The sequence below is a fragment of the Culex quinquefasciatus genome, chromosome 3 (assembly GCF_015732765.1).
Source record: "Culex quinquefasciatus strain JHB chromosome 3, VPISU_Cqui_1.0_pri_paternal, whole genome shotgun sequence".
Lineage (NCBI taxonomy): Eukaryota > Metazoa > Arthropoda > Insecta > Diptera > Culicidae > Culex > Culex quinquefasciatus.
In genome coordinates this window covers 144,813,747-144,829,337 of record NC_051863.1, presented here as the reverse complement: position 1 = coordinate 144,829,337, position 15,591 = coordinate 144,813,747, and the positions used below count along the sequence as shown (strand labels likewise).

At 35.9% G+C, this 15,591-nt stretch overlaps 1 protein-coding gene across 2 annotated transcripts in view; it reads left to right on the top strand.

Moving 5' to 3' along the window:
* The window catches only part of LOC6040617 (sodium/potassium-transporting ATPase subunit beta-1-interacting protein), a 103,997-nt gene that overhangs the window by 61,946 nt on the left and 26,460 nt on the right, over positions 1–15,591 (top strand). For both annotated transcript variants that reach the window (XM_038259853.1, XM_038259852.1), the window contains exons 3-5: positions 4,542–4,622; positions 13,831–14,028; positions 14,175–14,235. In XM_038259853.1, coding sequence (XP_038115781.1) covers positions 4,542–4,622; positions 13,831–14,028; positions 14,175–14,235 — 340 coding nt within the window. The remainder of the gene's footprint in view (positions 1–4,541; positions 4,623–13,830; positions 14,029–14,174; positions 14,236–15,591) is intronic.

The window sequence follows — 15,591 nt, the reverse complement described above, 5'->3', positions numbered from 1 at the left end:
AAAAACAATTAGGTCACCATTCAAAAACAACATGGGATGGTTAATTTTAATCTTGGAATGACTAAATAGAATTGCTTGCGTTTTAGACGAATTTATAAACAACAAGTTACGTTGAGACCAGAGCCAAACACTATGAAGATCGGAATTAATTTTTCGTGCAACAACATCAATATTATAATTAACATCAGCGTTGAAGTATATTTGGACATCATCGGCAAATAAATGCGCCGAACAAAAAAGTTAGAACCGATGGAAGATCATTTATAAAAAGCGAGAATAGAATTGGCCCCAAGACTGAACCTTGGGGGGACACCAGATTTTATCATTACAAAACTAGAAAAAACATCATTATACAAAACGGCTTGACTTCGATCGCTTAAATATGACTTTATGAGATCAACAGCCATTGAAGAAAAGTTAAATTTAGATTTTAATTTATGCAATAGTTTTGTATGTGACACACGATCAAATGCCTTGGCGAAATCTATTAAGAGCAAAATAGCAATACCCTTTTATCTAAATTTAAGGCAATGTCGTCGTGTATTTTGATTAACGCAGTTTCAGTGCTGTGGTGTTTTCTAAAACCTGATTGATAGGGACTCAGTAGGTTCATTTGATTAACATATTCTGAAATTTGTGATTTTACTAATTTTTCAAATGCTTTAGAAAGAGCACTTAGAATGCTTATTGGCCTAAGATTACTTAAAGAAGTACTATTATTTTTTTTCTTAATAGGAATAACTTTTACGCGTTTCCATGCATTAGGAAAAATTGATGTCAGAAAAATAGAATTGAAAATATGAGTAATATAAGATAAAGCTAAGGGTAGAATAATTTTAACAAATTTAATTGGTATTTCATCTAAACCGATTGCATTTGAAGAGATAGAAAAAACAGCATTAACAACCTCAAATTCTTCCACTTGTCGAAAACGAAAACCATCATCATTTGAAAAACCTGAAATACCATCATAAGGAGTATCATCGGACGTAAAATTAGAAGCAAAAAAATTATTAATGTCTGTAGGAGAAAACTCGCAGCTTTTGTGCGTGGAACTAGTTTTAGTAACACCAAGTTTTTTAATATTTTTCCATAATTGTTTACTAGGAACGTTGGTATTAATAATTCTTCTTTCATAATTTTCCTTGGCATATTTGATCGTTTCATTTACGCGATTTCTAAGTCTCTTATATATGTTATGCAGATCAGTAGTTTTGTTACGTTTCCAGTTATTGTAGGCAATATTTCTATTAACGATAGCTAGTTCAATATCATTGTTATACCAAAGATTGTCTCTTGGTTTGTACCACTTGAGGGGAAAAAAGTCTTCATGTAACACCTTAAGTATTTCATTAAAACTGACCAATAAATCATTAGGATCAGTTATACGCAAAAAAGAGTTCCAGTCGAAAGAAAAAAAAGGTATCACGCAAAGCTGCTGCATTAAAGTTATTGTAATCTCTAAAGTAAATAATATTATTTTCAGAATTGAAATCAATATCTAATGAGGCAATTATCATATCATGATTTGACACACCTGGCATAGAAATTTGATCATTTTTTATAATAAGTTGCGGAGAGTCAGTTAAAAGAAGATCGAGCTGAGAACATCCGGTATTATGAAAGAAAGTTGGCTCATCGTTTATACAAACATATGACTTTCTTTCTAGAACATCACGAAAACTTCGTGATTTATTGGAATCTTTCATCAAATTAGTATTGAAATCACCGATAAAAAAGGTTGATTCATATTTTATGTTAAACTCTTCAAAGTGGGATGCCAGAAGACCAGAACAATCAGAAATTGGTGGATTATAGTAAACTCCTAGTAGAAATTTTTTCGAACCGCACTGCATTTCCAGCAACAAAAATTCAGTTGTGTGAAAGTATGGAGAAGATATCGATTTACTAACAATGCGACAATTCAAATTTTTTCGATAATATACACAAATACCTCCTCCTTGTCGATTTCGGTCATTTCTAACCAGTTGGAAATTATCAATTTCAATCATCGAATCGGTAATTTTATCACTTAACCAAGTTTCTGTCATACAAATGATATCAATTTTGTTGTCAATAAAAGACATTTTAAGTTCATTGAATTTAGTGAACTGTCGAGCACAAAGGCTTTGAACATTGATGTGGGATATATTCAATTTTTCATTATTTAAACAAGCATTGATGACCGCACGTGGAATGAATGAATTTGAAGGGGTGTTGTGAACGGATCCACTATTCAACATCGTAGAACCAACTGCAAATTGACTTCAGAGGAAACCCAACTGCCATACCCACCACACGAAAATTACAACTAGGATTTGAGAAGCATATCTTATAACTAATTATTGAATTCACTTTTCTTGAAATATGGGCCGTCTAGGGTTAAATCAATCAAACAAAAGAAACACAACTATCTTAGTAAGTTACGGCCATTGATAGCGCCTCTGCATCCAGCACGGTAGTACCAGCACTACAGCATAGACGGTAGCTTACGACATCGCCGACAGGAACAACAGTCATCGACAACAGCGGCCGACCTCACCAGCAACAGCAGCATCCGTAAAACAGCGATATCAGCAACCGTCATCAGCAGCAGCAGCAAACCGTCATCAGCAACAACAGCAGACATCATCAGCAACAATTTGATCAGCAACCGCAGTATTCAGCAACAGACTTTCAGGAAGGATGGATTCACGGGAAATAAGGGATCGGATTCAAGGGAAAATCGAGGCAGGATGAATGATTTAGCGAGGATAGGTTTGATTGATGAACTATTTTCACAAATTGACTTTCAGGAGGGTGGGGATTCACGGATAAACTCATGGAAGGAAACAAAGGAGGTGGGGAAGGAGAGAGAGCGCTTTTGAGGAAAGGTTATTTGACGTGGTGGAACAGCTTGTCCAGCGTGTGGCACGCAACGGCATCAGCAGCACCAGGTCCCTTCACGAAAACGACGCCGTCTCTGGAGTAAACCCTCAGCAGCCTCCCTTCTTCTTGAGTTTCAGAGCCTCACTTCGGATCTGCCTGGCTTGCTCGGTGAGGTTTTCGTTGATGTACACACGGTTGTCACTGTCGAATCCAAAGTTGCGCAAGCTGAGGGTTTTCAGGTTGAGGTAACTGCGGTAAAATTCGTCTCTAACGTTCTTCAGGGCAAATTGGCACACGATTGGAGGCATCGTTCCGGGTGCGATAGGGTCGCGAGCCATACGTCTGAGCGAGACCATGGGCAGTTGATTATCTTTGTAACCAAGTGTGTTTGCCATATTCCTGAACAGACCGAGCAAATTTTCATTTTGTATGTAGGGAACCCCAGAGATGAGTATATCTTGAGATCTGCCAAGTCGATTTATGCCCTCTGCAGTAATATCCAGGTCATGGCGCATGACGTCCACAGTTTGAGCGATGTTTTGAACACTCGAGTGGCACTCGTTCCGCAACTCGGCAAGCTTGAGCTCGATGCCACCAATGCGCTCCTCGAGATCCGTTTTGCAGGAGTCAATTTTGGATTCGATAGTGTTGAATTTTTCTTCCATGATTGTGGCAGAGCTCGAAAACATTCCATGGATTTTGGACCACAGATCAGCCAAATCGGTGACTTCACCCATCTCACTGCCCTGGTTAAGATCGCTGCGAGATCTTTTCAAAGTATTGCCGTCCAAGCTGATAAGTGAGTTCACCGAGGTTGAACGTGTTATCATTGAATGGTTAGAGTTCATTTCAGTGAGTGACCATTACAGCAGCTGTCAGAGTGGTCACTCCGAAAAGGTCCACAAGGAAACAAAGAGATCCAGCAGCAACGTGGTGGAAAAATAATGTTGCTAATTGTCGATTTACAGCTAACACCTCTTCTTAAACAGCAGAACTCCACCAGATCGATGACGAGTCAGCTCTCCTGCAGCGGCCAAACAATAACCGTAACTATTAACGTGGTAATACCGATAGATTCTACGATTTAATCCGCGACGATAACTTTATTTACGTCAGCTTGTTCATCCCTTAGGGTGATTGCTGTGTAATTTTGTCTAAAAGTGATTTACACGCCGTATCAACAGATTTCCGATAGTTCTGAGAAAATTAAAAGAACGATAAATCATCGTTCAAACCCTATTGGAAAAGCAATCAACGACTCGTTTTCATGTCCTACTTATTTTTTTTATTAATTCTTTGCAGACAAAACTTTGAAAATGATAACAAAAATGTGCACTTCACAGTCAAATCTTTTAATTGGTTTTATTCATATGTATTTAACTTATTTCAACCTAGAATAAAATTCATATTTAAAATCAAAATTTTGTGAACTGTTTGCAAAACATGCTCTTTACAACCATTATGTGTCCTTTTGATGAAAAGCGGTTTAATTTTGTAAACAATGGAACAACTTTCAGATGGTCAACATAAATTTACGAGGTCGTTGGGTAATATATTTTACAACTCTATTGTTGGGATAAACTCATTTATATTCATATTTTCGGGAAGCTAGAAAGCACTCTTTCTCGAAAAACATGTTTTCATTTTTTTGTTTATGTCTTTTTTCTTTGCAGTACTCACTATGGAATCTGTTATGGATAGGATGGAACGTATTCCTAATATGTTTTTATTTAAATGTAGGACTGTTAGATAGGGTAAGTATCAAATAACCTCTCTCTCTTTCTCTACATTATCAGAACTAGCCTATCGCATAGCACACGACTTCATTAGCGTAGATTGAGGAAGTTTTCGCCTCCATTTCTTAGCTCAACCAAGGGGGCCACAAGTGATGAAAGTTGGCAATTAGGTCGCTTCTTTATTTGTCTCATTTTTCCTCGCGTCGTTTCATTAGTTTAGCCAATTTCCCTACCCGACTGGTTGTCTCCGCGATCGCAGGTCTGGTGGAGTGCGCACTCTCTCTCACTCACACAATTCCGGCGCAATTTCCGTTCTTGTGTCAACAAAATCTAATTAAAATCTTTGGCTCCACTGGTTTCCCGAGAGGGGGGAAACTTTTTGCGAGGATTTTTTTTTCAGTCGAAAACAAAAAAGGGCCAAAACAACGAGGTCTGGGTGTGATGGGGTGAAGGACGACGGGATGGAAAGCAAGATAAGCTTGGAGTAAGAATGAATGGATAGTTGGATGCAATCTTGATTAAAGTTTGATTCATCGTGCTTTACGATTGTTTTGGTATTAAACTTTCATAACATAGTATTTAAAAAAAGAAAAATTTAAAAACTTAACGAGCTAGCTAACTATTTTTTACTAAAGCATTTTACGGTACGTTTTTGAAATTAAATAATTAATCATTTTGCTTAAATTGTTTTGTTTTGCATCTTTGTTTATTGATTTTTTTTACCTTATCATTATGGAGAATTCGTTCAATATTCTAAAAGTAACGTTCAATTGATGTCACTGCATCCCAATATCCATAAAACTGTCAAATAAAACTTTTTTATACCATATTGGGTTGAAACTACCTTCGATGATGTTGGCCGATTGCCAGGAAAAAAAACTATTTATCGCCTTTTGAACTGCCGTTTGAAAATTGCATACACATCCACTAACTGTAGCTAGAGTTTTTCTTTGCACCCAGAAAATGGTTCAAAAAATGGCAACACAATGCCAATGTTGTGCCACAACATGAAACCCTATCCATAACACTCAGAAAATAGCAAAAGCATGCAATCCCTCCCGAGAGAGGACGAAAGTTTGGTCCCAGTATTGTCATATCTGGTGGAAAGTCCATAGGGTCAGGTCGTTCAACTGTTCAGAGTGAATCTATCTCATTTTGCAAGCTTTCAAGCATGAAACAGTTTTGGAAAGCGAAACGCTTTTTGCACTTAGTAAGTTTCATGCATTTTTTTCTCGCACTCTGTACGTATCTGCTGACTTTATGTGGCAGATGAAAAATTGAATACGTGCCCCATTGGCGGAGACTGCTTTGGAGCAGCGTAAAACTGGAACAAATCGTCTGCCTCGGTGGAGTTGTGGTAATGCATTTTACTCTGCGTCACGAACATAGTATCTGTTCTGGACTGAAAAAAGTTTCAAAGTCACATACCACAGTCAGACTTCTGTTATCTCTGGCGTGTAGCATGAGTTGAGTTACAGACTGTGATACAATGTTGCACAAAGTTTAGAGCTGTTAGCTGAAGTGAAATTGAAACTCAAATGGTTTAATCGAGTAGAAAATTGGTATTAAATACTTATTTTATACACACGATTTTGGTAATATAATGTTTCAAGATTGCATTATTCTTTAAAGAAGCCAAATTTCCGTTACGACCTTGCGGTGACAAATAGACAGACAGCATAACCATTCATCAGGCACTGAATTACGACGATGGCTGGGGATCGTAAAGAAAAACATTCCGGCATTGTTTGTAATGTCCCAACAGATTTACGATTCGTGAAAAACCGTCGACGTAACGCGCGCGCCTTCTTATGCTGTCTCGACTTCCTCTGAAATACCATCCCAGCCCCAGCTGTAACCCTTTTTTTCCTGCCTCTCTCGCGATACAATGCTGTGTCTTCTTGGTGCGAGGCAATCAACAAAAAACCTCCATAAAACTTTCATAATCGAATTGATGCTCGGCTTGGTTTACAACAACGATAGCAGACGGTACGGCGTCGATGACGCGTCACATTTGACGCTAAACTGTAACTTTAGAGTTTTATCAAACATAATTGTGTCAAAGTTGCATTGCAGACACCTTCTACGAAACTCAAAATTCATAAGGAATCGTTCCGTGCCTTTCATTGCCAGCTGCATGGCAGAAGAAAACTTTTGAACTCCGACCACAAAAAGTCGAAAGGTTGTTTCCGCCGTCGGTTTCGGTGGTTGCTGCTGTCAAATATTTATTCGTAATTTGGTGTTCAAAGTTGATACCCAACCAAGTGGGTGGTTTCGGTTTGTAAAAGTTTCAAATTTGTCGGCTCCCTAGGTGACACAAATTTACTTTTGGTATATCGTAGCTTTTGAACTTTTTGTTCGGCGAATAAGAATTCACGAACCTTGGGATCGATAACTTTGGATGCTTTGGATATTCTACATGTATTTGATTTTAATTTTAATTTAACAAAATACAATTGTTATCCACGATATCTGAAACTACATATATTAATAACATAAAAACATAAGAAAACATTCCCTTTATAACCAAATCAATATTTTCAACATTCAACTTTCAAAAAAAAACTAATAAACTTTAGTGCTTTGTTCCAGAAAACCGTTTTGTATGTACAATTGTCCACGAAGGGGGGGGGGGAAGGGGGGTTGGGATATCCAAAAAAGTGTCCACGTGGTTTATGGATGGTCCCCTCTTGGAAAGTGGGTTTTCTTTCTGATTATCGGCAAAATGAACATTAATAATTTTAACAGATTGAATCAAATTGATGCTCTGAGCTCGGCTCTGAGTTTTTTTAAAATGTTTTAGAGGACAAAAAACAGTAACTTCTGAGCCATACAATTACGTATTGAATTTGACCTTTGAGCAATTCTCTACTAAAAACGGAAATGGATTTTATTTGTATTTTATGATTTGGCTCAAAGAAGCTATTTTGTGTCATTGGTTCACCCATACAAGTCTCCATACAATTTTGGCAGCTGTCCATACAAAAGTGGTATGTAAATATTCAAACAGCTGTATCTTTTGAGTGAATTTTCTGATCAATTTGGTGTCTTCGGCAAAGTTGTAGCTGTTATTGAGGACTATTGAGAAAAAATAGGTGGACGAAAAATACTGGTGATTTTTTAATGAGCTATTATTTTTACAAAAACTCAATTTCCCAATTTTTTATATGTTTGAGGGCAGTGATTCTCAACCTTGAAAGATTTCCATTCCACCCTCAAAGTTTTAAAAATTCTCCCATTTCCCGTTACTAGACTGTAACAATTTTTGGAACATGTCATTTTAAGGGAAATTTAATGTACTTTTCGAATCAACATTCACCCAGAAGGGTAATTTTTTTCATTTAGAACAAAAAATTTCATTTAAAAATTTTATGTTTTTTATAACTTCGCAGGGATATTTTTTTGGAGTGTAGTACTGTTCTACAAAGCTGTAGAGCAGACAATTATAAAAAAAAATGATATATATAAATAAGGGGTTTATCCGAGTTATCGCGATTTAAGAAAAAAAATTTATCAAAAAACCGAAAGAGAATGAATGTTCAAGTTGCTCCGGCTTAAAAGAATTCAAGTTTGATTTATTTTTTAAAGAATTTTTAGTATTTGAAAAGCTGAAGCTAATAGCTCAAATAATAAATGATAATCAAAAGTAAGAATATAAAAATCTGCCAAAAAATTAGAGCAGCAGCATGTTTCTTTGTTAAACTCTCATTGGAAACTTATATGAACTATCTGTCATTTTTAATACAACTCATTCTTTAAAAACATTTAAAACTATATATTTTAACCGTTCATTTTTCAAACAAAGTTGAAAATCAACAGAATTTGATTTTATAAACCCCATTCTTTTACCTGATCAGGCAAAACTTTCATTTTTTGACGTTATTTTTAAGAAATAAGTATCAAAAACTTGAAAAAAATAACATTTGAAAACCTTTGGATTTTCAAAGATTTAGTTATGATTCAAATAATCTTAAAACTAGTTTTCTTCTCAATTCATTTTTGTTTTTGTAATTCGACAAATTTTCACATTTATTATTTTTTGAATTTTTAGTTTTTGTTAGCTATATTTTTTTACAAAAACGTTCAAAACATTGAATATTTATTGCAGCATCATTCGCCCCCTCCCCCATGAATGGCCAAATTCCTCCACTGTTTTAGGGGACAAAAACTCGCAACTTTTGAGCCCTAGAGAAGTATGGTCAACAAACTGCCGCCGAGTTAGAAAAATGAAATTTCATACAAAAAAAAAATAGATCAAATTTTTTTATGTGGAATTGAATTTGCAATCGAAAAGTACTTTATAGATTTTTTGATAAAAGGCTCCGTTTTCAAAATTAAGCCATCGAAAGTTTGATTTAGCAATATATTTGCAGTACTTTTCGAATGCAAATTCAATTTTACATTAAAAATAAAGATCTTTTTTTTTTTGTATAAAATGTCGATCTTTTCCGAAAATCACTACTTTTTTCAAAATGTATAACTCGGCTTCAGATATTTTGACCACACTTCCCTATAGCTAAAAAGTTGCGGGTTTTTGCCCCCTAAAACATATAAAAAGAAATCCGAAAATTAAAAATATGTATTTCAATAAACTGATTTTTTGTAAAAAAAAGTTTATTGAAAAATCGGCAAATTTTTTTCTGAGTATCATTTTTTTCTAAATAGTCCTCAACAAAGTTTGAGCCAAATAAAATAAAATACAAAAAAATAAAATGGTCGAAATCAGTCGATTTTGTAGTGAATTGCTCCTTTTTGAAATGTGGAGATCGAAGTTGGCTTTGATGGTGTACGGGTGTTTGAAAATTTGCTCCGGGTGATTTTTATCGTCTTCCGTCAAATCGCGAATTTTAATATTTGAAGAGTTTTAACGGTACCGGTTTCCGGATTCCGGTTGGATTCCGGTTTGTTTTTTTGCTTTTGTGTGGTCAAGTTGGAGCTTCTAGTTTTTGAGTGAATAAGAGGAAGAAATTTACTTTGCCGAAGAAAAAAAGGGGTTGAAGGGCTCCGGCTCCGGCCAGGCTCCGGAGGTTAAAGGTGGAAGGAGCTTTTGGAGGCGGCTGGAGAATAGAAGTCCCGGTGGTAACAGCCTCTCCCGGCCGAAGTCTGTCCGGTTAAAAGCAAGATCGGGAGAAAAGCAAGAAAGAAGATTGGGGGGTGAAGTTCAATTTTTAGAAGAAGGAAGAATCTGTAGCAATCTGGAGTGAAAGGAAAACCGTTTGTAAGGAAGTGTTTCAAGATAATTTTGGCTATTTTGTGGATTTGCCAAATTGTTCTTTTTTATGTGTTTTGGTTTTACTTGGTTTTTATTTTTTCTTTTTGTGAAAATTTTATGTTGTTTGGGGGTTGCTTAGCAACTTTTTTTTTTGTCTAATTTTGGATTGTTATTGCAAGTGCCTACTGTTGGGATTGTTATTAACTCAAGCGTTCCTGGTTTTGAAGAGGTTGAAGCCAAATTTTGGTGAGTGCGTTCCGATTATTGGGCTATATTTTTGATACAAGGTTTTAAAGTTTTGGGTTGATACAAATTTATTTAAAATGGAAATTGTTACGAAAACTTTTAATAACTTGGAGGAGGTTGTCAAATTATTTTATATAAACTCATTATACAGTTCGTTGACTGACCAAATTAGTCGTAACAGTGAAGCTTTTCGTCTTGCAAATTTATCTATTGATGGGTTTGAAAATTTATTATCGATGGTTTTTTTCTTTGGATTTTGGACATTAAATTTTGTGGTTTAACTAATAATTCAACGAAAGAGGACGTTACTTTTGAGTTTCAAGAATGTTCTTCAAATGTTTGCCTTTTGACAATAAAATTCGTCGTAAATGTAAGTGGTTTTGGACTAATGTTTTTGGCTTGGAGAATAAGTTGAAGGTAAAGTTCATTGAGTTTGGGAATGATAATATAATTAAAGCTTTGCTGGATCAAATTCATGGAAGGAAACATAATTTGAAGTTTTCTTCGAATGATATTTCTCAGTTAAGAAAGGATGTAGCATCATTTATATCGTTTAATGGTTCTGTGTATGATGTACTTTTTAAGTTCGGTATTATTTTTTCAACTCTCAAAGACTTGGTTTGTGAAATTTTGAATTGTGATATTTTGTTGAGTATGGATATGTTGTGGATAATCGCTGCAATGTTTAAGAAATGTATTGTAGTTTATTCTAAAGGTGCTCCACCTAAAGTATACAGGTTGAGTGAATTTGACAATGGTGATTACTGGAGATTATTTGTTCTGATTGATAGTGATAGTTATCATTTTCATTTTCAGAAACGTTTTGATTTGGTATCTGATGTTTCGGTTCTTCCTGTAACTGATTTATGTGATTCAATTAATTTTATTAGTGATTCAGTTGTTGATTTGGATCAATTGTATTTTGCGGCTTGCTTTGAAAATAATGTAAATTTGCGTATAAAGAAAATGAATATGGATGGAAATTGTATGTATTGGGCATTGATTGACCAGTTGAATAGATTTGGTTACTCCTTTGATTTTAATTTAGATTTTATTTTTGAGTTTAGGAGCAACATTGCGGATTTTATGTTGTCAAATAGAAACATGTTTGAATCTATTTAAAGTATTAAATGTATTTAAAGTATTTAAAGTATTTAAAGTATTTAAAGTATTTAAAGTATTTAAAGTATTTAAAGTATTTAAAGTATTTAAAGTATTTAAATTATTTAAAGTATATTGAGTTTAGTTTGCTATTCATCTGCATTGACTATTTCTTATTCCTGATTTTTTGTTCTTCTTTTACTCTCCCTATCATCTGTCTCTTTTTTGTCATTGTGAGGGGATCATCGATCCATCCGCATTGACATACTATCTTTTCATTTTTCTGACTTTCTATATATTTTCCACTGTCTTTTTCACACTTACTACCAGTCTTTGTGAGGGGATACTGAGCTCGATTTGCTCTCCATCCGCATTGACCTTTTCTCGTCTATGATTTTCCTTTTCATCAGTAGTTAGAATCAAAGCCGGGGATTGGGGAGGGAGCATCAGGGCAGTGGACAGTATGCTGTAGTGGCGGTGACTGGATGTAGATAGTGGAAGACCAGAACTACGTCGCAAGGGAAAATAGTGTATTAATTGAACAATTCTTAAGGATTGTCTAATTACTGCACTTATTGACTTCTGTCAGTTTCCAGCTGTCTGCCGCGCCCTTTTAGGCCCCCAACAGGGTGCGAGCCCTGTTTTCAGCTTTGTCAGACTTTTTTCGGAGTTATTGGAGGTTACTGTCGGAAGGAGATTCTCTTCCCCTGAGGACACCGTGAGTGATTTTGCTTGTTCGCGTCCAACCATCCCCTTTTGGCCCTTCATACGGCAGTAATTTGAAGATGCTCCCTTTAAGTCTGAGCCACTGTAATTCTAGGCAACCGCTACATAGGTCATCCTTGTGGCCCTGTTGGTTATCCCATCAAATCAAATCAAATCAAATTGCTCCTTTTTGAAATGTTAGTCTTGATTCAAATTTTTTAAATATTTTTTTCGAAGGGATCAGAAATTTTCACAAATGTTTCATTTTTCAACATTGAAAATAGGACCATTTCTGAGATATTGGTACAAAAAGGCTTCCTTAAAATGATACAGATTTTCGAATATTTACGTACCTTTTGTGTACAGCTGCCAAAATTGTACGGGGTGAACAAATTTGGGATTTTTGGGAATGCCCCCAATTTTTTTTTAGCAAATACGACCGAATTTGTAGAGAATTCGTCAGTTGTGTGCTATCTTGTGACAACGACCATTTAGTACTTTTCGAGAAAATCGATTTTTAAAGTTTGTTGGTAAATAATTTCAAAACTATGAATGATAGAGCCAAACTTTTTGAAGCAATCGGTTCGTATACTATCGCTTAACAAACGCTCCAAGTTTCAACTACTTTGGTTACACCAGTTAAAAGATACAGTAAATAATGTAAGCAAAAATCTGAAAAGCACGTGTCACAAGTGTGTTTCTAAAGTAAAATTGTACTACGTGTCACAAGTGTGCACAGAATTCCCATACAAACTAAAATAAACTCAAATCAATGGTAAAATCGACTAAATCAGTATATTTTTATAAACAAAAGGTTGCATTGCCTTTAAAAAGTATGTGTGTACATAAATTTGTGAAAAACAAGAAATTTTTTCCACATTTTCCAACAACATGTATGACGTGGCACAAGTGTGCACAATCATTTTGATGATAAATTGGTCTATGTCACAAGTGTGTATTACGATATCCGGGAAACGGAAGTGAGTTTCCAAAATCGTGTTAAAGCATCTTGTAGTGTTTGTTAAGCATAGCAAAACGTCATCATTAACTCATTTTCGACCAAAATGGTCTATGTCACAAGATAGCACACAGCTGACGAAATGCTCTACTTTTAATTGTTCATACACCCAAAATTCAGAATCGAGATAATCGTTCTCTCAAAATTTATTGAGGGCTCAGTGCCAAAATCGATAGAATAATGGTACCAACTCACACCATCATAAATGAGTTCATTCGTTAGTTGAATCAATAAATCTCCAACAAGTGTCATACATCGACTTCTGACTTCTACTTGGTCACTAAGCTGTGGTGGCCGAGGCAGCTAAGTCATTGGATTGGTTTGTCAAAGGTCTCTGGTTCGATTCCCGTTGTCGACACTTTTGGTTTTTTGTTTGACGCATGAACTTTTTTTGCAAATGAACCTCGAGAGAATAGTTCTATCGCCCATCTCAAGCTGTGTTCTCTGCGTCCGTGAATGGTACCACTATTCTCTCGACTCGAGACCATCATTCTCTCGGACTAGCGCTGCCAGTTTTGGGTGTGGATAAATGTGCATATGGAATGCATATGCATATGGTGCATATGGAAAAATTGCTGATTTTCTTTAACTTAATAAGGTAATATTTTCAAATGAACTTATCTATGATAAGTAACGGTAAACACCCTTCAATGCCACACAGAAAAAAAATGATGGTAATATTCATCAGGAAATGGTGACAGATTTTGTGGCAAAATAAATGATAAATTTTACCCCAGAAAATGATGAATTTTCATCAGTTTTCGATGAATATTCATCAGGTTCACATTTTTACACATTTTTTATGTAATATTACACAAATAAAGAGGTAATATTCAACCTACCAAATTTTCAACATTCCAAAATTCAACTTTTTTTTCTGTGCACGATAAAAATCATTCAAACATGTTTTCTAACTATTGTTTTTCTCCCCCACCACTACACAGGATAGCGACTTATTAAATTTAGGAACCGGCAGCGTGTCATGGTTCGAGGTCAACGGGTACGGCTGCAAGCCGACCTACCCGATGAACATCACCTCGGAGGACCCGTACCGGCCGGTGCGGCCCGAGCGCGTCGACGGGTGCCTGCTGGACTACCACATACTGGAGATTGGCCACTCCGGTGTGCAATGCGCGCTAGCGGTAAGTTCCTTTGGGAAGGAGGGGTCAAAATTTTAATCTTCATTATCGCGTCGAATTGTTTCAGCCACGTGGCAGAATGCGAAAAAAGTTTTCAGTTCATTTTGAGTTGATGATGTTTTTCACTCTTTTTGTTCGTGTTGTTTCAGCTTTTCGGGCTCTTCGGTGCCATCTGTCTGGGGCATACGTATCTGGACGAGGACGATAGCTGTAAGTAGATCTGGTTCCTTCAACTCTCAACTTTTCCTTCTCTCTCTTCAATAACCCGCTGGCCTGCTAAATCACCGAAGGCAAAATTCGCGTTGATTCGATTCAAGTTTTGCTCACTTTTGGCTTCTTTTGTTACCATTTTTCTGTGCCCTATCAAATCAGCGACACAATTCATCACAAATCAGCAATTCATTACATTCTTTATTCTTCACTCTGTTGCCTTCTTTTCGGTGGAACTTTGCATTTCTTTCTACAGCTAACCTCTGCCTCTGTCCCCTGTGAAGTTTTGCTCATTATCGAGCTTTTGCAGGATTATATTTTCTGCAGATTATGTTCCTTGAGTTTCTTCAACCCTTGATTTGCTTTGCTGGGCTTTTACGGTGCAATAACTCATAGCTCAGTGATTTAATAGTGTTTGCCTTCTTGTTTGAAACCATTTTGGTTTGTAGTGCTGTGCACAGTGGGATATCTAATTGTTTATATTTGATTGATTTTTTTTTTTCTATTATCTGAATTTGACACAATATTAAAATTAAATGTTGTTTGTAGGTCGGTATTTAGCAAAATCGTTTTTATTTTCAAATAAGTTAAAATATCACCACTGTGCACTTTCATTACATTAACACCTCTTCACTTCCACATCGCCTTACCATACTTTACCTAGTCATACATACTTCAAAGCTCATTTGAATATAAACCATTAACACCGTTAAAGTAGCTCCCCTTTGGTAGAAAATCGCACCTAAATGTAATAATTCGAGCAGCAGCAGCCCAGTACCACACCAAATTAGAAGCATCAATTCCTCCTCTCGCGCCAGGCGTGAATTTGGGTGTTCTTGTTTTTTACCTTTCGCGCGCCACCAAAGGAGGGCACTCTAAGGAACGGTTGTTTTAGTCCAACTATAGCCAACCGTGGCGCACTTTTATCACGATTAGCAATGGCAGCTTCACGTGGTCCTGGCCCAGGTCACGTCCACCAGAATCCAAACATTAAGCATTGGCCGTTACTATACAAATTACACACGGAAAGGCTTTTGTGTTTCTTTTTTGTTATTTTTTTTAACTTTGGAAAGAAGAGTTTAACTCATGAACGATTTTGTCGAAGACCGCCTTACAGATCAATTTCCTGAAATTTCTAATGTTGTTAACGATTATATTATAAATATTAACAATATTGTATTACATTACAAGCGAAACTACTCTGGGATTTGTAATTCTAGTAATCATTAAATGTTGTGACATTTTTGTGAAAATTATTTAATTTATTGTTAGAATTCTGGATCGATGTCGTTGACAATAATATTATCGATATCGTCTTCGATGGCTCAATAACTTTCATCGTTATCACCTGAGAAT